This window comes from Grampus griseus (assembly GCF_964374135.1).
Source record: "Grampus griseus genome assembly, chromosome: 14".
In the NCBI taxonomy this organism is placed as follows: Eukaryota; Metazoa; Chordata; class Mammalia; order Artiodactyla; family Delphinidae; genus Grampus; species Grampus griseus.
In genome coordinates this window covers 39,191,354-39,218,470 of record NC_139008.1, presented here as the reverse complement: position 1 = coordinate 39,218,470, position 27,117 = coordinate 39,191,354, and the positions used below count along the sequence as shown (strand labels likewise).

The 27,117-nt window shown below is 50.2% G+C and overlaps 5 protein-coding genes across 5 annotated transcripts; all 5 read left to right on the top strand.

The window, feature by feature from the left end:
- Nucleotides 1–5,144: 5,144 nt before the first annotated feature.
- HBZ (hemoglobin subunit zeta) lies at nucleotides 5,145–6,604 on the top strand (the record flags this gene model as incomplete). The annotated part of the gene is made up of 3 exons (XM_082671288.1): nucleotides 5,145–5,239; nucleotides 6,125–6,329; nucleotides 6,430–6,604. 3 exons carry the CDS (start codon nucleotides 5,145–5,147, stop codon nucleotides 6,556–6,558), a joined length of 429 nt encoding a protein of 142 aa, XP_082527414.1. The 3' UTR covers nucleotides 6,559–6,604.
- A 733-nt stretch (nucleotides 6,605–7,337) lies between these two features.
- On the top strand, nucleotides 7,338–8,073 carry HBM (hemoglobin subunit mu). Its single transcript, XM_082671208.1, has 3 exons — nucleotides 7,338–7,437; nucleotides 7,593–7,797; nucleotides 7,908–8,073. Exons 1-3 carry the CDS (start codon nucleotides 7,346–7,348, stop codon nucleotides 8,034–8,036), a joined length of 426 nt encoding a protein of 141 aa, XP_082527334.1. The 5' UTR covers nucleotides 7,338–7,345; the 3' UTR covers nucleotides 8,037–8,073.
- Nucleotides 8,074–9,739: 1,666 nt separating this feature from the next.
- LOC309833073 (hemoglobin subunit alpha) lies at nucleotides 9,740–10,528 on the top strand. Its single transcript, XM_082671207.1, has 3 exons — nucleotides 9,740–9,865; nucleotides 9,973–10,177; nucleotides 10,304–10,528. The coding sequence occupies exons 1-3, from the start codon at nucleotides 9,771–9,773 to the stop codon at nucleotides 10,430–10,432; spliced, it is 429 nt and encodes a 142-aa protein (XP_082527333.1). The 5' UTR covers nucleotides 9,740–9,770; the 3' UTR covers nucleotides 10,433–10,528.
- Nucleotides 10,529–12,532: 2,004 nt separating this feature from the next.
- On the top strand, nucleotides 12,533–13,345 carry LOC309832924 (hemoglobin subunit alpha). Its single transcript, XM_082670977.1, has 3 exons — nucleotides 12,533–12,683; nucleotides 12,790–12,994; nucleotides 13,121–13,345. Exons 1-3 carry the CDS (start codon nucleotides 12,589–12,591, stop codon nucleotides 13,247–13,249), a joined length of 429 nt encoding a protein of 142 aa, XP_082527103.1. The 5' UTR covers nucleotides 12,533–12,588; the 3' UTR covers nucleotides 13,250–13,345.
- A 1,907-nt stretch (nucleotides 13,346–15,252) lies between these two features.
- Nucleotides 15,253–15,876, top strand: LOC309832832 (hemoglobin subunit theta-1-like; the record flags this gene model as incomplete). Its single annotated transcript, XM_082670826.1, has 1 exon — nucleotides 15,253–15,876. The coding sequence occupies one exon, from the start codon at nucleotides 15,253–15,255 to the stop codon at nucleotides 15,868–15,870; it is 618 nt and encodes a 205-aa protein (XP_082526952.1). The 3' UTR covers nucleotides 15,871–15,876.
- Between the last annotated feature and the right edge of the window lie 11,241 nt (nucleotides 15,877–27,117).

The following is a 27,117-nucleotide window of genomic DNA, read 5'->3' as shown; positions in this document are numbered from 1 at the left end:
TCATTACCTCCCACGCTGGCTCCTGGCCACAGACCCCAGACACTGCAGCTGGGGAGCTTCTCCCAGACACATCCCTCACTGAGACCCTACTGTGCCTCCCCCTCTGGCAGACTTAATACCTTCACATGGCAGGCCAGCTCCAGCCTCACCCAGGACCTCCAGACTCCCTCCCTCTGCGTGACCTTCCACCTGGCGCTCAGCCTCCTCTGTCTCCCTCGCTCAGTCTGTTTTCTCTGCCAGTCTGTCCATCTGTCTCTGTCTGTCTCCCTGCTGACACCTCTCCTTTCTAGGAGCTGAAGCCTCAGGATCAGGCTTACATACCCTTACGGAAGGCCCATATGCTGGTGGTGGCCCTGGAGTTTCCTTCTGAACCAAGCAACAGCCAGAGGTGACTGGGGAGGACCAGGCTCATCCCATTCTGGAATGAACCCAGAGAGACAAAGCCACACTCCCTGTGAACACCTGGGGCCCTGGAGTCAGCACTGCCAGGAGAGGTAGCAAGAAGCCTAAGGCCAGTGGCACCTAAGGAGGTGCCCTAAGGACAGGGCACCTCCCTGGGAGAGGGTGACCCTGTCACAGGAGAAGAGGGGCACAGGTGTGAAATGAAAGTAGGGAGAGACCGGGAAGGGGCTTCCATGAAGGCAGACTCTACCTCCAGGCCACAGACAGGCACCAACAGCCCAGGTGAGATCCCCGCCCTCTCTGCTCAGCAGTGGGGAGGTATCCATTGGACTCAGCTCCTGCATTCAAACCTCCACACTCCCATCAAGCCCGGCTTGGACGTAGAAGAGACCAACATCGTGGCACAATAACGTGCCAAGCACAGTGTCTGGCATACAGAAGGTGCTCGATCCTTGCTTATTCTTGTACACATTTTCCAATCAGAGGGCTTGTCTGAGCCTCACAATTTTCTCTAAGAATAGTTCAGCAAAATATCTGTGATCAGAACTCTCCACGCGGGAAACGTTTACCCATTCTGTAAAAAGTCTAATAGGCTTTTGTGCAGATAACTCTTTGACTAACTCCAAAATTCATACGGAAAGGCAAAGGAACCAGAATCACCAAAACCATTTTGGAAAAGAATAATGAGGGAGGAATGACATCACCCAGTCTTTTAACACCTTTATTGAGATAAAATTCACATACCATATATTCCACCCATTTAAAGTGTGCAATTCAGCAGGTTTTAGTATATTCAGAGAGTTATGCAGCCATCAGCACAATTTTAGAACGTTTGCATCACCCCAAAAGGAAACCCATCCGCATTAGCAGTCACACCCCCCAACTACCCCGGCCCCAGACAACCTAATCTACTTTCTGTCTCTAAGGATTTGCCTGTCCTTGACATATATATAAATGGAATCATACAATATGTATTTTTAATTTTTTTTTTTTTTTTTTGTCTGTGGTGGGTCTTTGTTGCCGCATTCGGGCTTTCTCTAGTTGCAGCAAGTAGAGGCTACTCTTCGTTGTGGTGCGTGGGCTTCTCATTGTGGTGGCTTCTCTTGTTGTGGAGCACTGGCTCTAGGCCTGCGGGCTTCAGTAGTTGCAGCACTCAGGCTCAGTAGTTGCAGTACATGGGCCCTAGAGAACATGGGCTTCAGTAGTTGTGGCATGTAGGCTCAGCAGTTGCGGCATGTGGGCTTTAGGGTGTGTGGGCTTCAGTAGTTGTGACTCGTGGGCTCTAGAGCACAGGCTCAGGAGTTGTGGCACATGGGCTTAGCTCCACGGCATGTGGGATCTTCCCAGACCAGGGATCAAACCTGTGTCCCCTGCATTGGCAGGTGGATTCTTAACCACTGTGCCACCAGGGAAGTCCCACAATATGTATTTTTTCAAGGTTCATTCATGTATCAGTACTTTGTTCCTTTTTTTGATGGAATACTATTCCATTGCATAGATTATACCATGTTTGATTCATCCATTCATCAGTTGAAGGACATTTGGGTTTTTTGCACTTTTTGGCTATTATAAATAGTGGTTGGTGCTATGAACACAGTACAAGTTTTTGAGTGGATGTATGTTTTCATTTTATTGGGTGTATACTAAGGAATGGAATTGCTGGGTCATATGGGAACTCTATGTTTAACCTTTTGAGGAACTGCCAGGCTGTCTTCCACAGTAGCTGCACCATTTTACATTCCCACCAGCAGTGTCTAAAGATTCCAATTTCACCACCTCCTCACGAACACTTGTTATTTGTCTTTTAAATATAGCCGTTCTAATAGGTGTAGGTAAGGTTAGGGTTAGAGTTCAGGGTTAGGGGTTTTGATTATAGCCATCTTAGTGAGTGTGCTCTGTTTGGTTTTGATTTGCATTTCCCTAATGAGTAACGATGCTGAGTACCTCTTCATGTGCTTATTGGACATCTGTATGTTTTCTTTAGAGTATTGTCTATTAAAGTCCTTTGCCCAGTTTTCAATTAGTTTTTTGTCTCTATTTTTCAGTTGTAAGTTTTTTTATATTGTGGATCAGTCCCTTATCAGATGTATGATTTGCAAATGTTTTCTCCCATTCTTGGGACAGGATCTAATTTTAAGACCGAACATAAAGTTTACAGTAATAAACACAGTGTGATTTTGGTGAAGGATAGACACATAGATCAATGGAACAAAATAGAGAGTACAGAAATAGACCTGTAGAAATATGTCAAATTAATCTTTTACAAATGAATTAGAGAAGGCAATTCAATAGAGAAAGTATAGTGTTTTCAACAAAAGGTGCTAGAGAAATTGAACACTCATAGGCAAAGAAAAAAAACCTGGACATAAACCTCACACTTCATACAAAAATTATCTCAAAATGGATCATGGATCTAAGTGTAAAATATAAACTATGAAACATTTAGAAGAAACCATAGATAAAGTCTCTGTGACCTGGGATTAGGCAAAGAATTCTCAGGCATGACTAAAAACATGAATCTTAAGAGAAAAACTTGATAAATTAGACTTCATCAAAAATAAAACTTTGGGGCTTCCCTGGTGGCGCAGTGGGTGAGAATCCGCCTGCTGATGCAGGGGACGCAGGTTCGTGCCCCGGTCCGGGAAGATCCCACATGCCGCGGAGTGGCTGGGCCCGTGAGCCATGGCCGCTGAGCCTGCGCGTCTGGAGCCTGTGCTCCGCAACGGGAGAGGCCCCAACAGTGAGAGGCCCGCGTACCGCAAAAAAATAAATTAATTAATTAATAAAAAATAAAACTTTGGCTCTGCAAATGACACTATTAAGAAAATGAAGTGACAAGCTACAAACTAGGAGGAAATATTTGCAAATTGCATATCTGACAAATGATTGTATCCAGAATATATACAGAACTCTCAAAATTCAACAATAAGAAAACAAACAACCCAATTTTAAAATGGTCAAAAGACCAGAAGAGATATTTCACCAAAGAGAATATATGGGACTTCCCTGGTGGTGCGGTGGTTAAGAATCCGCCTACCAATGCAGGGGACACAGGTTCGAGCCCTGGTCCAGGAAGATCCCACATGCAGCGGAGCAACTAAGCCCATGTGCCACAACTACTGAGCCTGCGCTCTAGAGCCCGCGAGCCACAACTACTGAAGCCTGCATGCCTAGAGCCAGTGCTCCGCAACAAGAGAAGCCACCGCAATGAGAAGCCCGTGCACCGCAATGAAGAGTAGCCCCTGCTCACCACAACTAGAGAAAGCCTGTGCACAGCAGCAAAGACCTAACGCAGCCAAAAATAAATAAATAAATTAATTAATTAATTAATTAATTAAAAAGAGAATACATGGATGGCAAATAAGCCCATGAAAAGATGCTGCACATCACTGGCCATCAGGGAAACACAAATTGAAGCCACAATGATATATTTTCTCACAACCATCAGAACGACTAACATGTAAAGATTCTGACAAAGATGCACGGACACTAGGACTTCCCTTCATTGCTGAGTGGAATGCAAAACGGTAAAGCCACTCTGGAAAACAGTTTAGTGGTTTCTTACAAAGTTAAACATACAGTTAGTACATGAACCAACAATCCTACTCCTAGATATGGTATCATCCCAGAGAAATAAAAACTTATGTTCACATAAAGACCTACACAAGAATGTTCATAGCAGCTTTATTTGTAATAGCCCCAAACTGGAAAAAGCCCACATGTTTGAGTGGGAGAATGAATGAACATTAGTACCGTGGAGTACTACTCTGCAATAAAAGGAAGCCAACTACTGATACCGGCAATAACATGCATGGATCTCAAGGGTATTATTCTAAGTAAAAGAAGCCAGTCCTACAAGATGACATGCTGTATGGTTCCATTTATAGGATATTCTTGAAAAAGACAGAATTATAGTGGTTGTCTGGGTTTAGGGGACAGAGGAAGGTGAGACTGCAAAGGGGCAGCCTGTGGGAGTTTTGGGGCTGATAGAACTGTTGTGTGTCCTGACTGTGGTGGGGTTACACAAATCTACACACATGTCAAAATTCACAGAGCAGTACGTTTAAAAAAATCAACTGTATTGTATGTTGAAATAATAACGTGGTGAGCAACAGAGCAGTCCCCCAAAGCACATGACATTAGGATTCTCTTATTGACCAGCCACCTCCTCCAGTTTTTCAGGAACAGAACCAGTCAGTACCTCCCTCCTCAGGGCCCACTTGGCAAAACCATTGCTTTCTTGGAGGAAACCCAGGGATCCTAGAGCCAGTGTCTGTGGGGGAGGGGGGTGCGGGGGGGATGCTGGCATGTGGGTCCAGCCACAGGACCTACCGAGGAGCAATGCAGGCAGCACGGGCACAGGCCAGCCGAGGAGGGTGTGTGGGCACTGCTCCTCTGGCTTCTCCCATTTTGTGATTCTGAAATGGACAAGGGCAGTGCAGCACTGGGCTGCCTGGGCCCCTATCTCCCCTGGAGTCTGGTCAGGCTGCGGCCAACGCCCCCTTTAAGGCCCAGCAAGGGCAGCCGGAGTGATAGCCCCTCACCCCACCAGGCCCACCGGGCCCTGACTGCCCACTGCCACTGGATCTGATAAGAGACCCACCCCCCATGGCCCCCTCCCCTCTCCCAGCGATGACCACAGCCTGGCCCCCACCCTGGCTCCACATATATAAGGGGACCCTGGGGGCTGAGCACCACGGACACCAGTTCTCAGCATACCCAGCTCCCACTCAGCCGCCACCATGTCTCTGACCAGGGCTGAGAGGACCATCATCGTGTCCATGTGGGGCAAGATCTCCACACAGGCAGACATCATCGGCACCGAGGCCCTGGAGAGGTGAGCACCAGTTGGGCTGGGATGGAGCCTGGTAGGGGACAGTGTGGGTCACTGAGGACAGGGGTCAGTAGGAGGGGTCAGGGAGGATAGGTCAGCAAGGAGCGTCAGTGAGGAGGGTCAGTGAGGAGGGGGCAGTGAGGAGGGGACAGTGAGGAGGGTCAGTGAGGAGGGGACAGTGAGGAGGGTCAGTGAGGAGGGTCAGTGAGGAGGGGACAGTGAGGAGGGGACAGTGAGGAGGGGACAGTGAAGAGGGTCAGTGAGGAGGGGTCAGTGAGGAGGGGACAGTGAGGAGGGACAGTGAGGAGGGGACAGTGAGGAGGGTCAGTGAGGAGGGTCAGTGAGGAGGGACAGTGAGGAGGGTCAGTGAGGAGGGGACAGTGAGGAGGGTCAGTGAGGAGGGGGCAGTGAGGAGGGGACAGTGAGGAGGGACAGTGAGGAGGGGACAGTGAGGAGGGGACAGTGAGGAGGGACAGTGAGGAGGGGGCAGTGAGGAGGGTCAGTGAGGAGGGCACATATGCAGGTTCAGTGAGCACGAGCAGCGGTGGGGCGGGTGCTCGGCGGTCAGCGAGCAAGAGAAGGGGCATGGGGAGGGTGACGAGGGTCGATCGTGTCCCTCCCTCAGCGCCCAGCACCCAGGTCTCCACAATCATTGTTGATTGAATGAGTGAGTGAAGGATGGAACGAATGACTGGAGGACAGGGCGGTGAGGGTGAGGTGGGCCGGGCCATACTGGAGCTGGGGCAACAGCTGAAGTCCGCGATACCGATCCTGTGTGTCTTTAAAATGTTCATATTGGGGTCAAGTTGCACTTTTTGCCCTAATATTTACGTTTTAACTCCCGCGTGCAAACGTGACGTGTCCCGGCCCGGCCCGCCCCGCCCGCAGGCTCTTCTCCAGCTACCCCCAGACCAAGACCTACTTCCCGCACTTCGACCTGCACGCGGGCTCCGCGCAGCTGCGCGCGCACGGCTCCAAGGTGGTGGCCGCCGTGGGCGACGCGGTCAAGAGCATCGACAACGTGGCGGGCGCCCTCTCCAAGCTGAGCGAGCTGCACGCCTACGTGCTGCGCGTGGACCCGGTCAACTTCAAGGTGGGCGCGGGGCGGGGCCCGGGGCGGGGCGGGGTCCGGGGACGGGGCTGGGTGCCCGCCGCTCGCGCCGCGCCCGCCCTGAGCCACCCTGTCGCCCCAGCTGCTGTCCCACTGCCTGCTGGTCACGGTGGCCTCGCACTTCCCCGCTGACTTCACGGCCGACGCGCACGCCGCCTGGGACAAGTTCCTGTCCATCGTGTCCCGCGTCCTGACCGAGAAGTACCGCTGAGGATGCCTCCCGACCCCCAGGGCAGGCTTCGAGCCCTCCCCTTCCCCTGCACCCTCTTACGATTCCACCCGGGACCCCCAATAAATGGATGAGGATGGAGGGAGCCTGGTTGTGCGTCTCAGTATTGGGGGAAGCGGAGGAGAATGAAGGGAGGGAATGGAGGCTTCGCAGGAACACTGCCGACCCTAGTGTCACCCCCGGCCTGGAGGTCACTCCAAGGGTGCTTTGGGGGCGGTCCTTGGTCCTGAGGACCCCAGAGTCGCGACCGGAGGGAGCAGAACAGCCCAGGACCGCCCACGCCGTTTTCTCGGGTCAGACCTGAGTTTGTGCCTCTTTCCCGCCTCCCAAATCACCCAGTCTGTCGCTTCAGTCAGCGTATTGTGTGTATGCGTAGGGTATGTGTAGGGTATGTGTAGGGACTCAGGGGCCTTTCCTCAAAGCTTGTTGTCACAGCTCAGGCACTGAGAGGACCCTTGACACCTCCTGGCCCTCCGCGCTCTTTCTCCCAATCCCTCCATCAGCTCCCTGTGGAATAATTGTAGATCCCCCTGAAGTCTGCAGCCAAGGCGCGCGCGCACACACACACACACACACACACACACACACACACACACACACACGGCGTGATTCAGTTCCTCCGCGGTGACAGGGACCTGGGTTGGCAACCAGGGTCCCCAGGTTCCCGCCGCGCTCCTGAAGATAAGGGCGGGCAGGGCGCCGGGGGGCAGGGCCGCTATAAGGAGGCCGGGACTGCGGGCGCGGCACCCAGAGCAGCCACGCCAACGCCATGCTCAGCGCCCAGGAGCGCGCCCAAGTAGCACAGGTCTGGGACCTGATCGCCGGCCACGAGGCGCCCTTCGGGGCGGAGCTTCTGCTCAGGTGGGTTGGGGCTGGGTCTCCAGAATCGTAGCGAGGCGGAGACTGGGGTGTTGGGCCTGAGTCGGGAGGGGGGCGGGCCTGACCGGGGGTTCGCGGGGTCTGGGCGGCGCAGACGCTGGAGGGACCGCCCTCCCTCTTCACCCTTGCTCCCGCAGGCTCTTCACGGTGTACCCCAGCACCAAGACCTACTTTAAGCACCTGGGCGACCGCCCTGACGAGGTGCAGCTGCTGAGCCACGGACAACGTGTGCTCGAGGCGGTGGGAGTGGCCGTCCGGCACATGGACAACCTGCGCGCGGCCCTGAGCCCGCTTGCCGACCTGCACGCACATGTGCTGCGCGTGGACCCCACCAACTTCCCAGTGAGCCACCCCGGGACGTAGCAGGGTTCGCGCGCGCAGCCGAGGTGGGGAGGCATTCGGCAAGGAATTGGCGAGGACAGAGCTTTTCTCACCGGCCTTTTCTCCCGCAGCTGCTGATCCAGTGTTTCCAGGTGGTGCTGGCCTCCCACCTGCAGGGCGAGTTCACGGTGGAGATGCAGGTGGTGTGGGATAAGTTCCTGACGGGCCTGGCGGTAGTGCTGACAGAGAAGTACCACTGAGTTCTGTGCCCCGGGTCTAGGTCTGCGCATGTCAATAAACAAGCCTCAAAAGTCTGGACCCCGCGCAGGTGTGGTCTTTGGGGAGCAGGCGGACTGACGTCACAGTTGCGGGCAGAGAAGCTCCGGGTCCTGAGGGGAGCCTCGCGGAATCTTAGGGCAGGATCCCCAACCTTTGCTGACAATGGAACCAGGGGCACAGGAACGGGACCTTGGGCACTCAACAAACCCTGAACGAGGACAGTTCCCGGTCTGACAGTCTGGGGGTCCGGGCCGGGTGTGTACACCCAGAGGCTTGCACAGAACAGTTGCCCTCCCGGGGCAGGGGAATGTGGTGGGGCCGAGCGCGTGCTCGGATGGGGGAAGGGTCTTCGGCTTCACCTCGCATCTGGCACCCGTGCGGTGACATACCATTTGCAAAGCACGTTCTCATTCACACACTAATTCGTCTCCGTCCCTACCTCACTCCAGGCGCCGCAAGCCTGAATCTTCGCCTCTTTAACAGCTAGGCGGGGCACCGAGGCCTAGGGGGCAAGTTCCTGGCCTGAGGCCAAACAGACTTCGTGGCCTAGGGCTCCACAGACCCTCATCTCTGTTCTTTCCCATCTTCTCCCCTACTTCCAGCACTCACTCTGTAGTTGCCTTGCCCTGGTCCAAGTTAGTCCCTTCCTCTGAATCTCCTGGGGCAGGGAGTGGGGGTAGGAAGGAAGACCTCTACGGCCACAACCCATGTCACGTCAACATGAGGTGCGATACTAGGCTTGTCCCTAAGCGAGCTGAGCCTGATGCATCCGACGGAAAATCCCCAACCGCGCTGGGTCTTTTAAATAATTTAGAAGATCCTAATGCAGGGTGGGTGCCTGGCAGGCCCACGGCCACCCAAAACCCACCCCAGCTCCAGCCGCCCCGCTCAGTCTCTGGGGTCCCTAGGCCATGGCGCCCACCTTACACAGACACACACACACACACGTGCCCTGTCAACCTCTCTTCCCTCTGCAGCACTGGTGCAGGGATCTTAGTGCTCCATTTAGAGCCTTTGCAAATGCAGGAGCCTGACCCTGGGAGCTCTCCAAACTCTGAATGAGAATGGTTCCCCGGCTGATAATCTCACATCTGTGCAGGGCTGGGAAGTGGGGGACCAAGTCCAAAGCAGGGGGTGGGGAGGGGCTGCTGGATGCCAAGCCCTGACCCTGGCTGAGTGGAATGCCCCCACTGTCCATGACAACACCTGCTAACCCGATCTGTGCCAGGGCCTGCCCACCATCGTGGGTACGATGCTTAAAGTACTTCCCCCCTGTTACATCCTGCACCCACATTATTTACATGGGCAGTTTACAGCTCTTCATCCTGGGGAAAAGTTTAGTGCGAAAGCAGCTTGTTTCACTTCGGAAAAGACTGTGCTCCTCTCCAAGACTGGCAAATAGACACCTCGAGGCTACACCAGCTGGGGACAAACTCGGGTGCCAGTGGGTTTGCGTGGCTCGGAAACGTGTGTGAGCTCCCAGACCCACAGGAGCGGGAAAAGAGTGGGCCCCAGGACTGGGTGGGGCCCACTTCGGACTCCAGCACTCCCGCACCCTCTCGAGACCGAGCTTTCCAGGCTGGCACCTCCTGGCCCTGTGCCAGCCAATGAGGACAGCACGATCGGGCGTGCCCCTCGCACCCCAGGCATAAAGGCTCGCGCACTCCCAGCCCTGCACGCTTCTGGTCCTGACCCAGACTCAGAGAGAACCCACCATGGTGCTGTCTCCCGCCGACAAGACCAACGTCAAGGGCACCTGGTCTAAGATTGGCAACCACAGTGCAGAATATGGCGCAGAGGCCCTGGAGAGGTGAGCAGCCCACCTGCCCGGCTGGGACTGGGGCCGGTCGCCCCCGTCGCATCCTGGTCCTGGGCCGACCGGCCTAAGCCCGGCTCTCCCGTCTCTTCTCCACTCAGGATGTTCATAAACTTCCCCAGCACCAAGACCTACTTCTCCCACTTCGACCTGGGACACGGCTCCGCCCAGATCAAGGGGCACGGCAAGAAGGTGGCCGACGCGCTCACCAAAGCCGTGGGCCACATAGACAACCTGCCCGATGCCTTGTCTGAGCTGAGCGACCTGCACGCCCACAAGCTGCGTGTGGACCCGGTCAACTTCAAGGTGACCTCGCGGGCCGGGCCGGGAGAGATCTGAGCTAGCAAGGCAGAGAGTGCGGTGGGGTTCCAGAGGTGGAGCACGGCGGCACTCCCCCAACCCCGCGGCCCCTGACACCCCCTCTCTCCACAGCTCCTGAGCCACTGCCTGCTGGTGACCCTGGCTCTCCACCTCCCCGCCGATTTCACGCCCTCGGTCCATGCCTCCCTGGACAAGTTCTTGGCCAGTGTGAGCACCGTGCTGACCTCCAAATACCGTTAAGCTGGAGCCTCCGCGATTCCTACCCTGGCCTGGGGCCCTCTGGCGCTCTGGGCACCCTCACTTCCCGATCTTTGAATAAAGTCTGAGTGGGCTGCAGCCTCTGTAGCCTCGGTTCTCTGTGTCCACAAACCGTGCCGGGGTCGGGGTGGTTCCCAGCAACGAGGAATGGGAGGGCTGAGGAGGGATGGGAGCTAAGGCTGAGGCCTCCCAGAATCTGCTGAACCAAGCTCTGACTTGCAAGGGCTCTGCCCGAGGTGGGTAGTCCTAAAATGGCACCCTGTTTTGCAGTTTCTCTGATCCCCCTTAAAGATACAGTTAGGGGCTTCCCTGGTGGCGCAGTGGTTGGGAATCCGCCTGCCGATGCAGGGGACGCGGGTTCGTGCCCCGGTGCGGGAGGATCCCACATGCCGTGGAGCGGCTGGGCCCGTGAGCCGTGGCCGCTGAGCCTGCGCGTCCGGAGCCTGTGCTCCGCGACGGGAGAGGCCACAGCGGTGAGAGGCCCGCGTACCGCAAAAAAAAAAAAAAAAAGATACAGTTAGATCCAAACAACAAACCACACAAATAGGCTTTTTGTGGGGTCTCCCGGCAGTTCTGCCTTGGTGCTGTGAGCAACCTTCACAAAGGCCCCCGTCCCGCGCGCCAGTGCCCTGGACTCCACGCTGGAACCTTGCACACCCCACCCACCCTGTAGCCCTTAGCACCTCCAGCCAAGCCCCCATCTTCAGGGCAACACCCAGCGCTGGATAAAAGTTTGGGGAGAGTGGTGGGGCCCCTGCTCACCACTTTCTTTCTGGACAAGGACCTCTTCGAACAGCTGGGGAGTGGTTTCCCCCTCTCCACCACACACTCTTCCTCTGCCCCACAGCCCAATTCGCTTTCATTTAAATATAGAAAAACACTGAAGAATTAAATTAAAATCTACCCATGGTTTTTTTCACGCACACACGCACACCCTTTTTGTGTGATTCAAAGGAGAGAGAGAATCCCTCTGTCCTGTCCACCTAACCCCCGCAGAAAGAGCCAAGGCTCACAGTTTGGGACTGACCCCACTGGCTCCTATCCTGTGCTGAGGGGACACAGCTACATCTACAACTGTACTTTTTTTATTTTTTGGTCAAAAATACTATTCTACCTTAGGCATATTTTTCTTCAACCTGCTCTTCTCACTGAACTGTGTCTCCTCTACCTGTCTTCTGGCCAATTCATTCAGCTCTGTCTCACTTCATATATTTGTTGGTCATTTTGATATTTCCATTAATTTCCTGTTAAAATTCTCTGTCAATCGTTCTCATAAGTCATTTGTCTTTTCCTTATATCTTTGTGGGAGGTCTTCCCATATTGTGAATGTAAGACATCAGCTGAGAAATGTTCCTCAAATCTTGCCTTAAAAGGGCCGGGGTGGGGACTTCCCTGGCGGTTCAGTGGTTAAGACGCCGCACTTCCAGTGCAGGGTGCACGGATTCGATCCCTGGTTGAGGGACTAAGATCCTGCGTGCCCCGCGGCTCACCCCCCCCAAAAAAAAGGCTGGGGTGCAGCAACTACCACCCTGGAAGAAGAAACTTGAACCCGGAGCCCCCCAGCCGGAGGGATTCCAGTAGAGATTTGTTGAGGACATGTCAGCGATGCGCACACGTCTTGTGTGCATCCGTCTCTGGCCTGAACTAGACGCACCGAATCGCCCATTCATTCACTGATTCTGCCCAAATTTAAAATGCCTAGCGTGTGCCAAGCCTAGGTCCAGGGTGGGTGGGACGGGCTGACCTACTCATTTCTTCCATCCCTCAGGGGTTCTAAAGGGTGGAAGAGCGGACATCCACCCCGCTCCACAAACCGGCCCCCGCCAGCTGGGACCAGGATAGCACTTCCGGGGAAGGTGGACGCAGTGGGCGGGAAGCAGCCGGTGGGAGGGCGAATACCCTGGCCAGAGTCTCCAGGTCCCTCCCCAAACTGGGAGCGAAGCACGCACCGCCCAGCCAGGCGCAGACATTGCGCCGCGCGCCTCCTGCTGTCCAGGTCCATAGGCGCATCCCGGCCCCGCGCCAGCCAATGAGCGCGCCCGCGATCGGGCGTGCCCCTCGCGCCCCAGGCATAAAGGCTCGCGCACTGCCAGCCCTGCACGCTTCTGGTCCTGACCCAGACTCAGAGAGAACCCACCATGGTGCTGTCTCCCGCCGACAAGACCAACGTCAAGGGCACCTGGTCTAAGATTGGCAACCACAGTGCAGAATATGGCGCAGAGGCCCTGGAGAGGTGAGCAGCCCACCTGCCCGGCTGGGACTGGGGCCGGTCGCCCCGTCGCATCCTGGTCCTGGGCCGACCGGCCTAAGCCCGGCTCTCCCGTCTCTTCTCCACTCAGGATGTTCATAAACTTCCCCAGCACCAAGACCTACTTCTCCCACTTCGACCTGGGACACGGCTCCGCCCAGATCAAGGGGCACGGCAAGAAGGTGGCCGACGCGCTCACCAAAGCCGTGGGCCACATAGACAACCTGCCCGATGCCTTGTCTGAGCTGAGCGACCTGCACGCCCACAAGCTGCGTGTGGACCCGGTCAACTTCAAGGTGAGCTCGCGGGCCGGGTCGGAAGAGATCTGAGCTAGCAAGGCAGAGAGTGCGGTGGGGTTCCAGAGGTGGAGCACGGCGGCACTCCCCCAACCCCGCGGCCCCTGACACCCCCTCTCTCCACAGCTCCTGAGCCACTGCCTGCTGGTGACCCTGGCTCTCCACCTCCCCGCCGATTTCACGCCCTCGGTCCATGCCTCCCTGGACAAGTTCTTGGCCAGTGTGAGCACCGTGCTGACCTCCAAATACCGTTAAGCTGGAGCCTCCGCGATTCCTACCCTGGCCTGGGGCCCTCTGGCGCTCTGGGCACCCTCACTTCCCGATCTTTGAATAAAGTCTGAGTGGGCTGCAGCCTCTGTAGCCTCGGTTCTTTGTGTCCACGAACCGTGCCAGGAGTCGGGGTGGCTCTCTTTGCCTTGGACCAAGCAACTCTCCGAGGCAGGTAAAGAGAGGGAAGGGGAAAACAGTACAGAAGAGGGGCGGAGCCGGTCCCCACTGCCACTGCCTGGGATTCTCTGGGCAGCCCTCACCCTCACCCTGGAGTGACTTGCTGAGTACATCCGCCCTTTACCGAATTCCAGAGACTTGCATATTCATCGCGGGTTTGCTCAAATAATGGGTTTGTTTCCTGTCTTTACATTTTATGGCACACACACTTGTGCTGAGAGTTGGTGGACCTCCAGCCTAGGACCTTGGAGCTCTCCCAGGGCTCTTCCCAGAGTTGGGTGGTGGGGAGAACACAGAGATCACACTTCTTCAGAGGCTCACTGAGTACCCCCTCTCCATCAAGTGCCTCCCAAGTACATGCACAGTCTAGAGGAAATTGGGGTGAGCAGTGCCATTGCAGAGCCAGGCAATTTCCTGGATATGCCTCTTTCACCTGGTACACCCCCAGGACACTCACAGGGTCTAAAGGACTGATTTGGGGGGCCCAGCTCAGGATCCACTGCATCACCCTGAGGCCCACTGACTCACCCCAGTGCAGCAGTGGAGAAGAGAGCCCGGGGGGTGGGGTGGGGGTGTGGGCGCCTGCACTCCGATGTGCTTCCTTCCCATGGAGAATGCCCCTAGTGCCCAGTCCTGGTAGTCGTCCAGCCCTGAGCCCCCGACTGAGAGCAGTGTCCTTTCTTCCCTGGGCCCAAGTGTCATCCTCAGAAAATGCGATGGCAGGTTCCCTGACTCAGTGTGTCATGCTTTTAGCACAGCTGGTGGCACAGTATGAGCTCTGTAAGAGGCAGTCTTCCTTATTTTATTATTAGGAAAAATGAGGGCCTGGGCTAAAAGTGGAAACAACCCAGATGTTCATCAACAGATGAGTGGACAAACAAAATGTGATCTATCTATCCATAAAATGGAATGTTATCCGTCCATAAAAAGCAACGAAGTGTCAATACATGCTACAACATGGATAAACCTCGGAAACGTGCTAAGTGAAAGAAACCAGACACAAAAGACCATATATTGCATGATTCTATTCACATGAAATGTCCAGAATACGCAAATGCACAGAGACAGAAAGACTGGTAATGGCCAGGGGCTGGAGGGCAGGGGTTATGGACTGACGGCTAATGGGGACAGAGTTTCTATTTGGGACGATGAAAACGTTCTGGAACTGGACAGTGGTAATGGCTGCACACACTCTGAATGTAATTAAAGACACTGAATTGTACACCTTAAAATAGCTAAGACAGTAAATTTTATGTTACATGAATTTCAACGCAATTAAAAAAAACAAAAGGATGTATAGTGATGCCTGGCACAGCATGAGTGCTGCATAGGTATTAGCTATTATTTTGGGATATATCCTAGGCACCCACTATAAATGCTCATTGTCAGAAAGGGGCGTCTGTTATGAACCAGGCACAACCTTGGAAAGAAGAAATTGTTACCTTCCTTATATATCATAAATGAGAAAATAGACTCAGAAAGGTGTCATAATAGACTCGGGAGGGAGGTAGAATAAGCTGACGTTCAATGCCAAAATCCACGCTAAAATTCAGGGCAACCTAATATTGATACATACTAAATATTAGTTTCCATAGAGTAAACCTTCAAAAATACGGGCCTCAGGGTCCAGGGCGATTAGGAAGGCCCCAGGTCGGAGCAGACGCTCCGTGGAGCGCTCCGGGCCCCTGGGGCCAGATTCTGCGACCAGAGGCACGGCGAACCCAGGAGGCCAAGGGGACCGCGGGCCGATACGCGCAGGCGCAACCCGGGCTTCATCAAGGCTCCGAGCGCGCGGCCGGGCGGGCTCCACGATGGTGCTGGAAGCGGCGGACCGGGCTGCGGTGCGCGCGCTGTGGCTGAAGCTGGGTAGTAACGTCGGCGTCTACACGACCGAGGCCCTGGAGAGGTGCGCACAGGCCCCGGGCTCCCCTGCCTTCAGCCCGCTCGGGAAAGCGTCCTCCTTCCTCCCCAGCCTGACTCGCCGTTCCTCCCGCAGGACCTTCCTGGCCTTCCCTTCCACCAAGACCTACTTCCTCCACCTGGACCTGAGCCCCGGCTCCGCCCAGGTCAGAGCGCACGGCCAGAAAGTGGCCGACGCGCTGACCCTCGCCGTGGACCACCTGGACGACCTGCCCAGCGCCCTGTCGGCTCTGCGTGAGCTGCACGCGCATAAGCTGCGCGTGGACCCCGTCAAGTTCCAGGTGAGCTCGCCGGCGGGGTCTGACCCCTGTCGCCGGGGGAGGGGGCTCCCGTCAGGGAAGGGGGGGTGCATCCGCGTGGAAACGACTCCCTCTCCGCAGCTGCTGGTCCACTGCCTGCTGGTGACCCTCGCCCGGCACTACCCCGGAGACTTCAGCCCCTCCCTGCAGGCCTCGCTCAACAAGTTTCTGAGCCACGTGATCTCGGTGCTGGCCCCCAACTGTCACTAAATTGAAAGGGTGGTCGCGTGGGGCTCGTGTTTGAGTAAAGTCCGCGGACAAAGCCTCGGGTGCGCAAGTGTTCTCTCTAGGGGAGCGCGCCCTGGGCCTGACGGGGCGGGGGCGCCCCTCCTAAATGAAGTAGGGGTCTGAGGAAGCCCGAGTCTCACACTACCAATTGTCAGATCCCAGCAGGACGCCCCCCGAACCCCGGCAGCCTGAGGCAAGTCTGGACAGCGGGTCCCAAATCCCAAGTGGTAAACCCCGACTAGCCATGCTCTTAGGGCGCGACCACTTAGCGGTGCAGACCCGGGGCTTCGGCCACTCGGGAAGGGGTGGCAGGTGGCGGTCATGGTCGCAAGCTGGCGAGGCCGGACCCTCCTCCGGACTGCCCACTTCGGACACCTCAGATCCACCTAGAAGCGCGCGGCACAGCCTGGGAGAAAATTAGGGACCGGCGCCCCTGCCGGCGCGGACCGGAACTGCGCCGGTAGGCTTGGGGTCAAAGGCACCTTTGCCAGACTCTGGACCTGGTGGAAGGAGGTGGCTCCTGCAGCGGACAGGGCGGACCAGGGAGCCGGCAGAGAGCCCTGCCCACATGCCACACTTCTCAGGAAGCAGACCTCAGAGCGTCTTCCTTTAAAAAATTCGGAGAACTACTCCACATGCTGCACCTGCCTGTGTATCCCAGTGGGCTCAGCACATCCATTATTCCTTCACTCCCCACTTGACACATGGGGAAACTGTGTGAACAATGGAGGGCATGGGAGTCCCATCCAAGAGTACATGTGTGACATGCACAGACAGAAGTCCCCTCTTATCCTGAGGGATATATTCCAAGACCCCCAGTGGATGCCTGAAACCTCAGTACTGAACCCGAAGCATGCTATGTTTTGTCCCATATGTACACACCTATAGTAAATTTAATTTATAATTAGGTACAGTAAGAGAGTAACAGCAATAACTAATAAGACAACGATAACAATGTACTGTAATAAAAGTTATGTGAATGTGGTCTCTCTCTTTCAAAATATCTTGCCGTGCAAATTTGATACCTTTTCCATCTCAATACCAGAGCAGTTACCACGCACTGCGGCTCTAACTTTTGCAGTTTGAAGTGCGACAGCAAAACAGCATGAATTTTTTTCCTTCTTCACAATTTCACAGATAGAAGATTCGTTCTTACCATAGATCTTCGCAACCTCAGCATACGATTTTTTTCTTTCCTTATTGTCTGGAACTTTTAGCTTTTATAAAAAAGTTAATTAATTTTTGGCTGTGTTGGCTCTTTGTTGCTGTGTGCGGGCTTTCTCTAGTTGCAGAGAGCGGGGGCTACTCTTCATTGCGTTACACAGGCTTCTCATTGCGGTGGCTTCTCTTGTTGTGGAGCACAGGCTCTAAGCATGCGGGCTTCAGTAGTTGTGGCGCACAGGCTCAGTAGCTGTAGCGTGCACAGGCTTAGCTGCTCTGCAGCATGTGGGATCTTCCCCGCCCAGGGCTAGAACCCGTGTCCCCAGCATTGGCAGGCAGATTCTTAACCACTGCGCCACCAGGGAAGCCCTAGCTTTTCATTTAAAGGAAGCACTTGAGGTCTTCTCTTTGGCACATCACTCCTCTTGTGCTTTGAGGCCATTATTAAGTAAAATAAGGGTCACTTTGAACACAAGCACTGAGATGCTGGGACAGTCCATCTGATAACAGAGAGGGCTATTCAGTGACAAATGGGTGGTACACACCAGACAAAGGGATGGTTCACATCCCAGGCGAGATGCAGTGTGACACCCGGAGATTTCATCACAATACTAGAATGCACATTTTAAAACTTATGAATTGTTTATTTCTGGAATTTTCCATTTAACATTTTTGGACTTGGGTGGACTGTGGATAACTGAAAGCATGGAAAGTGAAACAGTGGATAAGAAGGGAATAGAGGGCTTCCCTGGCAGCAAAGTGATTAAGAATCCACCTGCCAATGCAGGGGACACGGGTTGTTCGAGCCCTGGTCTGGGAAGATCCCACATGCCTCGGAGCAACTAAGCCCGTGCGCCACAACTACTGAGCCTGCGCGCTAGAGCCCACGAACCACAACTACTGAGTCCACGTGCCACAACTACTGAAGCCCGCACACCTAGAGCCCATGCTCCGCAACGAGAAGCCGCCACAATGAGAAGCCCACGCGCTGCAACGAAGAGTAGCCCCTGCTCACTGCAACTAGAGAAAGCCCATGTGCAGCAAGGAAGACCCAACACAGCAAAAACTTAATTTAAAAAAAAATAAAAAGGGAATAGACATACCACACACACACACAGGTGCAAACACCCACAGGCAGAACAGCCCCACAGAGACATGTGACACGGTAGCATGTAATGTAAGTCTTCCAGGTCCTTCTAGGCACATTTGCAGAGATTTTTTTTTTTTTCTTTTGGCCGTGCAGTGCAGCATGTGGGATATTAGTTCCTCAACCAGGGATCGAACTCATGCTTCCTGCAGGGGAAGAACAGAGTCTTAACCACTGGACCACCAGGGAAGTTCCTTGGAGAGATTTTCTTAAGAAATGGTATCCTCAAAGTGTCACTGGAAAAAATGAACACACTGGATGATATAAAGAGCAAAAACTTGGTATGGGAGGAAAAGACACCATAAACAGAGTTAAAAGAGGAACTGGGAGAAAAATATTTGCCACAAATAACAAAGGGTTATTATTTTTTTCTTTACAAGATCCAAATTCTTCTTTCCCACCCCCTCTACTTTTTTTTTTTTTTAAAACACCAGTCAACCCAATAGAAAAATAAGCCAAAGGACAAACAGGCAACTCATAGTATACCAATGACCAAGAGACATTTGCAAAGATACATAAAGACATGCAAATTAAAATGCTCATTAACAAGACACCTGTCATGGAAATATTTAAAAAGGCAAGATCAAATACACTCCTGGTGGAAGTTTTAGTATAACCTTTTGGGAGGGTAATTCAGTTGTATACAGTTGTGGGCTGGTAAATATTTAAATAACTGGCACTCAGGAAGAATGGAATGGGAACTGATTTGTAGCATATGCCAATTTCCGTGATGTAACTACTGCCATCATGGTTGATCCAGGCTATCAAACAGGTTATCACTGAATGGGAAATTAGGAAGAGATATATAGGGACTTCCCTGGCAGACCAGTGGTTAAGACTCTGTGCTTCCACTGCAGCGGGGTGCCGGTTCAATCCCTGGTCAAGGAACTAAGATCCCACATGCTGCATGGCTTGGCAAAAAAAAAAAAGAGTGATTCGGTTTCACCTTTAAAAAAAAAAAAAAAATAGGAAGAGATGTATAGTAGCTGCCATTGTGTCATATTTCCACTGTCCAGATATAAGAGATGTAAACATAGATGACAGTAAACTGTAGTAACATAATTAGGAAGTAACTGGCTTTCAGTATTTATTACCTGTTTTTCACATGACCTATTTAGTTGTAAATTACTATAACTTAATTTTTAATAGTGGTTGTGTTTAACAACAAGCTCTCAAAATTCCTACAACTTAACCTGAGCCAATACAAGCAGGTTCCAGCACACCGCTGGCTGTATCCTTTATTTATTTTTTTAAAATATTAAATTTCTTTTGGACTTCCCTGGTGGCACAGTGGTTAAGAATCCGACTGCCAATGCAGGGGACACGGGTTCAAGCCCTGGTCTGGGAAGATCGCACATGCTGCAGATGCACATGCACCACAACTACTGAGCCTGTGCTCTAGAGGCCGCGAGCCATAACTGTTGAACCCATGTGCCGCTGCTGAAGGCCATGTGCCTAGAGTTCATGCCCCACAAAAAAGAGAAGCCACTGCAATGAAAAGTCCGCACACTGCAACAGAGAGTAGCCCCCACTCACCACACCTAGAGAAAGCCCACGCGCAGCAACAAAGACCCAACACAGCCAAAAATAAAATTAAAAAAAATAATAAATTTACAAAAAATATATATTAAATTTATTTCTTTACCTAGGAATAAATCTACATCAAGTATCAGTATATAGGGACTTCCCTGGTGGTTCAGTGGTAAAGAATCCACCTTCCAATGCAGGGGACGCAGGTTTGATCCCTGGGCGGGGAACTAAGATCCCACATGCCATGGGGCAACTAAGTCCACACACTGCAACTACCGAGCTCGTGCGCGCCTCAATTAGAGAAGAGAAAACCCTCACAGCACTAGAGAGAAGCCTGTGCGCTACAACGAAAGATCCCGCATGCCTCAATGAAGATCCTGTGTGCCACAACTAAGACCTGACACAGAAAAAAAAAAAAAATCAGTATATAATTTGTCATTATCACAAAAAGTTATTCTGGAATAAGAGGGAAAGACAATCTCAAAATTCACCCATCATCAGGATGTTCCAATGACCAAATCAACCTCATGTTCACCTTGTTCATCTACAGAACTCATTAATATAACCAAATTTGCCTCACAACTACATATATATATATACATATTTTGGTAGGCCCTTCTTGGTTATCTATATTTATTTATTTATTTTTGGCTGTATTGGGTTTTTGCTGCTGTGCACGGGCTTTCTCTAGTTGTGGCAAGCAGGGGCTACTCTTCGCTGCAGTGCACGGGCTTCTCATTGTGGTGGTTTCTCCTGTTGTGGAGCACGGGCTCTAGGTGTGCAGGCTTCAGTATTTGTGGCACTCGGGCCCTGGAGCGCAGGCTCAGTAGTTGTGGCACACGGGCTTAGTTGCTCCACGGCATGTGGGATCTTCCCGGACCAGGGATCGATGCCGTGTCCCCTGCAATGGCAGGTGGATTCTTTTTTTTTTTTTTTAATGTGGACCATTTTTTTTAGTCTTTATTGAATTTGTTACAATATTGCATCTGTTTTATGTTTTGGTTTTTTGGCCACGAGGCATGTGGGATCTTAGGTCCCTGACCAGGCATCGAATCCGCACCCCCTGCATTGGAAGACAAAGTCTTAACCACTGGAGCACCACGGAAGTCCCGGTTATCTATTTTAAATACAGCAGTGTGTACATGTCAATCCCAAACTCCCAATCTATCCCCCCACCACCAACCTTACCACTGGTAACCATGTTCTCTAAGTCTGTGAGTCTGCTTCTGTTTTGTAAGTTTATTTGTATCATTTTAAGATTCCGCACATAAGCGATATCATATGACATTTGTCTTTCTCTGTCTGATTTACTTCACTTAGTACGATAATCTCCAGGTCCATCCATGTTGTTGCTAATGGCATTATTTCATTCTTTTTAATGGCTGAGTAATATTCCATTGTATACAGGTACCACATCTTCTTTAACCACTCATCTTTTGATGGACATTTAGGATGCTTCCATGTCTTGGCTATTGTGAATTGTGCTGCTATGAACACTGGGGTACATGTATACTTTCGAACCAAGTGTTTCTCCAGATACATGCCCAGGAGTGGGACTGCTGGATCATATGGTAGCTCTACTTTTAGTTTTTCAAGGAACCTCCATAGCGGCTGCACCATCTTACATTCCCACCAACAGTGTAAAGTTCCCTTCTCTCCACACCCTCTCCAGGATTTACTGTTTGTAGATTTTTTGGTGATGGCCATTCTGACTGGTGTGAAGTGATATCTCATTGTAGTTTTCATTTGCATTTCTACAATAATTAGCGATTTTGAACTCCTTTTCATGTGCCTCTTGGCCATCTGTATGGCCAAGAGAAATGTCTATTTAGGTCTTCTGTCAATTTTTTGATTTTTTTTTTTTTTTTTTTTTGCGGTACGCGAGCCTCTCACTGTTGTGGCCTCTCCCGTCGTGGAGCACAGGCTCCGGACGCACAGGCTCAGTGGCCATGGCTCACAGGCCCAGCCGCTCCGTGGCATGTGGGATCTTCCCGGACCCGGGCACGAACCCGTGTCCCCTGCATCGGCAGGTGGACTCTCAACCACTGCGCCACCAGGGAAGCCTGGGTTGTTTGTTTTTATGATACTGAACCACATGAGCTGTTTGTAAATTAGAAGACTAATCCTTTGTCGGTGTAAGTAATCCCCAACTCATTCTATGAGGCCACCATCATCCTAATATGAAAACCAGACAAAGATACCACAAAAAAAGAAAATTACAGGCCAATATCTGATGAACATAGATGCAAAAATTACAGGCCAATATCTGATGAACATAGATGCAAAAATCCTCAACAAAATATTCGCAATCCAAATCCAACAATACACTGAAAGGATCATACACGATCAAGTGGCGTTTATCCCAGGGATGCAAGGATTTTTCAGTATCCACAAATCAATCAGTATAATACACCACATCAACAAACTGAAGAATAAAAACCATATGATCATCTCACTAGATGTAGAAAAAGCTTTTGATAAAATTCAACACCCATTTATGATAAGAACTCTCCAGAAAGTGGGCAAAAAAGGAACTCACCTCAACATAATAAAGGCCATTTATGACAAACCCACAGCTAACATCATACTCAACAGTGAAAAGCTGAAAGCGTTTCCTCTAAGATCAGGAACAAGACAAGCAGGATGTCCACTCTCACCACTTTTATTCGACATAGTTTTGGAAGTCCTAGCCACAGCAACCAGAGAAGAAAAAGAAATAAAACGAATCCCAACTGGAAGAGAAGAAGTAAAATTGTTATTGTTTGCAGGCAACATGATACTATACATAGAAAATCCTAAAGATGCCACCAGAAAACTACTAGAGCTCATCGATGAATTCGGTAAAGTGGCAGGATACAAAATTAATACACAGAAATCTGTTGCATTTCTATACACTAACAACAAAAGATCAGAAAGAGAATTAAAGAAACAATCCACTTACCATCGCATCAAAAAGAATAAAATACCTAGGAATAAACCCTACCTAAGGAGACAAGACCTGTACTCTGGAAACTATAAGACACTGATGAAAGAAATCGAAGACTACGCAAACAGATGGAAAGATATATCATGTTCTTGGACTGGAAGAATCAATACTGTCAAAATGAATATACTACCCAAGGCAATCTACTATCAAATTATCAATGGCATTTTTTACAGAACTAGAACAAAGAAATCTTAAAATTTGTATGGAGACACTAAAGACCCCAAATAGCCAAAGCAATCTTGAGAAAGAAAAACAGAGCTGGAGGAATCAGGCTCCCTGACTTCAGACTATCCTACAAAGCTACAGTCATCAAAACAGTATGGCACCAGCACAAAAAGAAATACAGATCAATGGAACAGGACAGAAAGCCCAAGATAAACCCACCTACCTGTGGGCACCTAATCTATGACAAAGGAGGCAAGAATATACAATGGAGAAAAGACAGTCTCTTCAGTAAATGGTGCTGGGAAAACTGGACAGCTACACGTCAAAGAATGAAGTTAGAACACTCTCTAACACTATATGCAAAAATGAACTCAAAATGGATTAAAGACCTAAACGTAAGGCTAGATACTATAAAACTATTAGAGAAAAACATAGGCAGAACACTCTGACATAAATTGCAGCAATATCTTTTTCAATCCATCTCCCAGAGTAATGGAAATTAAAACAAAAATAAACAAATGGGACCTAATTAAACTCAAAAGCTTTCGCAAAGAAAACCATAAACTAAATGAAAAGACAACCCACGGAATGGTAGAAAATATCTGCAAATGATGGTTGTATCCTTTAAATCCAAAAAGTGCAAATTCTCTAGGCCTGCAGTCCTGATTCTGAGATTTATCCTGCAGAAAACAGGCACACACATGAAGATGTATGCACAGTGACGTTCTTTGCAGATCTGTTTATCAGAGCAGAGAAATAAAAAGAAAATAAGAAAAAAATATGGTGCACAACCAACACATTCATCAATAGGAGAAAAGTTTAAAAATTATGGTAGATGACACCATAAAACTAGAAGAGAACAAAGGCAAAACATTCTCTGACATAAATCATGCCAATGTTTTCTTAGGTCAGTCTCCCAAGGCAATAGAAATAAAGGGAAAAATAAACAAATGGAACCTAATCAAACTTACAAGCTTTTGTACAGCAAAGGAAACCATAAACAAAACGAAAAGACAACCTACGGACCAGGAAAAAATATTTGCAAATGATGTGACTAACAACAGCTTAATTTCCAAAATGTACAAACAGCTCATACAACTCAACAAAAAAAACTAACAACCCAATCAAAAAATAGGCAAAAGACCTAAAAAGACATTTCTCTTTTGATGGCCAGATGGCCAACAGGCACATGAAAAGATACTCAAAATCTCGAATTAGAGAAATGCAAATCAAAACTACAATGAGGTATCACCTCACACCAGTTAGAATGGCCATTATAAAAAAGTCTAAAAATAACATAGGAATTCCCTGGCAGTGAGGTTGTTAGTACTCAGTGTTTTCACTGCTGTGGCCCGGGTTCAATCCCTGGTCAGGGATCATCCCAAGAGCCGCGAGGTATGGAGAAAAAAAAAAGAAAAAAGCCTATAAATAACATATGCTGGTGAGGATGCGGAGAAAAGGAAACCCTCTTACACTGTTGGTGGGAATGTAAATTGGTGCAGCCACTGTGGAAAACAGTCTAGAGGTTCCTAAAAAAACTAAAAATAGAGTTTCCATATGAACCAGCAATCCCGCTCCTGGGCATATATCTGGACAATACTATAATTCAAAAAGATAAATGAACCCCAATGTTCACAGCAGCACTATTTACAACAGCCGAGACACAGAAACAACCTAAATGTCCATCAACAGAGGAATGGATAAAGATGATGTGGTACATATATAATGGAATATTACTCAACTATAAAAAAAATGAAATAATGCCATTTGCAGCAACCTGGATGGACCTAGAGATTATACTAAGTGAAGTAAATCAGAAAGAGAAAGACAAATGCCATATAATATCACTTATATGTGGATTCGAAAATATGACACAAATAACTTATCTGTGAAAGAAAAACAGATGCACAGACATAGAAAACAAACTTATAGTTACCAAAGGGGAAAGCAGGGATGGGGGAGGGATGGACTGGGAGTTTGGGGTTAGTAGATGCAAACTATTATATACAGGATGGATAAACAATAAGGACCTACTGCATAGCACAGGGAATTACATTCAATATCCTGTTAAACCATAATGGAAAAGAATATGAAAAAAATGTATATGTACACATAACTAAGTCACTTTGTCGTATAGTAGAAATTAACATGTAAGTCAACTATACTTCAATAAAGTAAATTTAAAAAAAATTATGGTAGAGGCACACAGGGAGGTCAGCCTCTGGGCACAGACAGTGAACAATGCCAAGACGTTCATGGAACAAAATACACAGCAGGTCACTGTAGAGGATAAATCCAGGTTCATATTGACATAATCACAAGAAAACTGAAAACAACACACACTAAGTGATGGCAGCAGTTCATGGGCGTGGGACTAGGGAGGCAGAGAAGACAGCTGTCAGTAATACCTGATCTAATCCCAGAAAAGGAAAGTGGTGGCGGTATGAGTGATTATTCATTTATGTGTATGTGTTTCGCCCTTTCACAATTAATTTGCAGAAAACCTTGCCCTGAGCATTTGTAGCAAAAATTCTATGCACAAACATAATTTTCCTTGGGGGATTTTTATAGAAGTGCAATTTCTGGTATGCCCATTGCTATGGCTTTTTGATAAAATTTCCAAAACTGCCCTCCTGAGTTTCGTGAGCAGGAGGCGAGAGCCTGCACCCCCCAGCCCGCAGCCCTCATTTAGCTCATTACTTGTGAAGGTGAACGCTGCTTGCTCCATCTTGACTTCTCTGTAGAATCACCCACTTTCCCAGGGTGGCGTTTGTTCTTTGTCAGGTCTGCGGACCTGACGCCTTTGCCCATTTTTTTCTGTCTTTCTTGGGGGGAGTCTCTCCTCGAAATATACCCAACCCTTCCTTCAGGCCTCTGGGCCCTGTCATGCTCCAAGGCTTTGCCTGCTCAGTGCTGCCATTTCCAACCTGGCAAGAAAAGAGGCTACAGCTTTATTTATGACAATTTAAAATACTGGATAAGATGCCTTTCATCTTCTCAACAGTACAAAGGGCAAGCAAGATGATAAGGAATTTTCAGACCAAAAACCAAGTAAATGTGAGAATTCAGAAATGTCACAGCACCTATACCACCTGCGTTCTGATGTACTTGCTGAAACTAGCAAACTTGAGCTGGGATTTTTTTTCCTTACAGGCTCATAGGTTAAAAGGGCCAGTATAAGGTGACGTACCCAAAAGGTGACTCCTCCCCATAAACATGGGGCCCTAAAAGGATACCCCACTGGGTATCCTTTCCCCAAACACAGGGACTAGGAAAAACGAGCAAAGAAAGAAAAAAAAAAGCAAAAACAAAAAAACCCTTATGTTCAGCAGAAAAGGGAAAACAATGCCCTGATAAATTGAAATCACATGCTGATACCTGTGGCTTTGCAGACCAAGTTCATATCACCAGAGGGGTCCTCCCCTTACCAAAATCTCCAGGCTGTGAATTTTGTGTAAAATGATCCTGGACTCCCTCATCGACCCCTGGCAAACAAATCCTCCCTTGAAGAAATCACCATAGGCCACAAAGGGCCAGGACTAGCAAACTCACCAGGCACAGGGGGAAAGAAGACATCGTGCGTGAAAGCCAGCAGATACATGAGTCAGCAGAATGGACCTGCCGAAGTGTCAGATTCAATTACAACTTTGCTTGTTCAGAAACTTAAAGACAAGATTTCAAATATCTGCAGGGAACCATAAAATATAATAAGTCACACAGCACATGTGAAAAAGAACTTTTAGAAATGAAAAATATAACCATCAAAAATTAAAATGGGGCTTCCCTGGTGGCACAGTGGTTGAGAGTCCGCCTGCCGATGCAGGGGACACGGGTTCGTGCCCCGGTCCGGGAAGATCCCACATGCATCGGAGCGGCTGGGCCCGTGAGCCATGGCCGCTGAGCCTGCGCGTCTGGAGCCTGTGCTCCGTAACGGGAGAGGCCACAACAGTGAGAGGCCCGCGTACCGTAAAAAAAAAAAAAAAAAAAATGCAATGGATAACCTTAACAAAACACAGTCATAGAATTAGTGAACTTAAAAATTAAGTCATCAATTATCAAGACCGTAAGACCCTGCACAACACCAAGCAGGAGTTCTTCCTTTTTTAAAATTTTTAATATTTATTTGGCTGCACCGGGTCTTCGTTGCAGCACGCAGGCTCTTAGTTGTGGCATACAGGATCTAGTTCCCTGACCAAGGATAGATCCCATGGCCCCTGCACTAGGAGCTCAGAGTCTTAAC

What these genes read in the sequence shown, in the direction of transcription:
- HBM (XM_082671208.1), top strand. Translation starts at nt 7,346, where the DNA reads ATGCTCAGCGCCCAGGAGCGCGCCCAAGTAGCACAGGTCTGGGACCTG. An exon ending in GGGGCGGAGCTTCTGCTCAG is followed by an intron (nt 7,438 to 7,592) that starts GTGGGTTGGGGC and finishes TTGCTCCCGCAG; the next exon opens with GCTCTTCACGGTGTACCCCA. An exon ending in TGGACCCCACCAACTTCCCA is followed by an intron (nt 7,798 to 7,907) that starts GTGAGCCACCCC and finishes TTTCTCCCGCAG; the next exon opens with CTGCTGATCCAGTGTTTCCA.
- LOC309833073 (XM_082671207.1), top strand. Translation starts at nt 9,771, where the DNA reads ATGGTGCTGTCTCCCGCCGACAAGACCAACGTCAAGGGCACCTGGTCT. An exon ending in GGCGCAGAGGCCCTGGAGAG is followed by an intron (nt 9,866 to 9,972) that starts GTGAGCAGCCCA and finishes TTCTCCACTCAG; the next exon opens with GATGTTCATAAACTTCCCCA. An exon ending in TGGACCCGGTCAACTTCAAG is followed by an intron (nt 10,178 to 10,303) that starts GTGACCTCGCGG and finishes CTCTCTCCACAG; the next exon opens with CTCCTGAGCCACTGCCTGCT.
- LOC309832924 (XM_082670977.1), top strand. Translation starts at nt 12,589, where the DNA reads ATGGTGCTGTCTCCCGCCGACAAGACCAACGTCAAGGGCACCTGGTCT. An exon ending in GGCGCAGAGGCCCTGGAGAG is followed by an intron (nt 12,684 to 12,789) that starts GTGAGCAGCCCA and finishes TTCTCCACTCAG; the next exon opens with GATGTTCATAAACTTCCCCA. An exon ending in TGGACCCGGTCAACTTCAAG is followed by an intron (nt 12,995 to 13,120) that starts GTGAGCTCGCGG and finishes CTCTCTCCACAG; the next exon opens with CTCCTGAGCCACTGCCTGCT.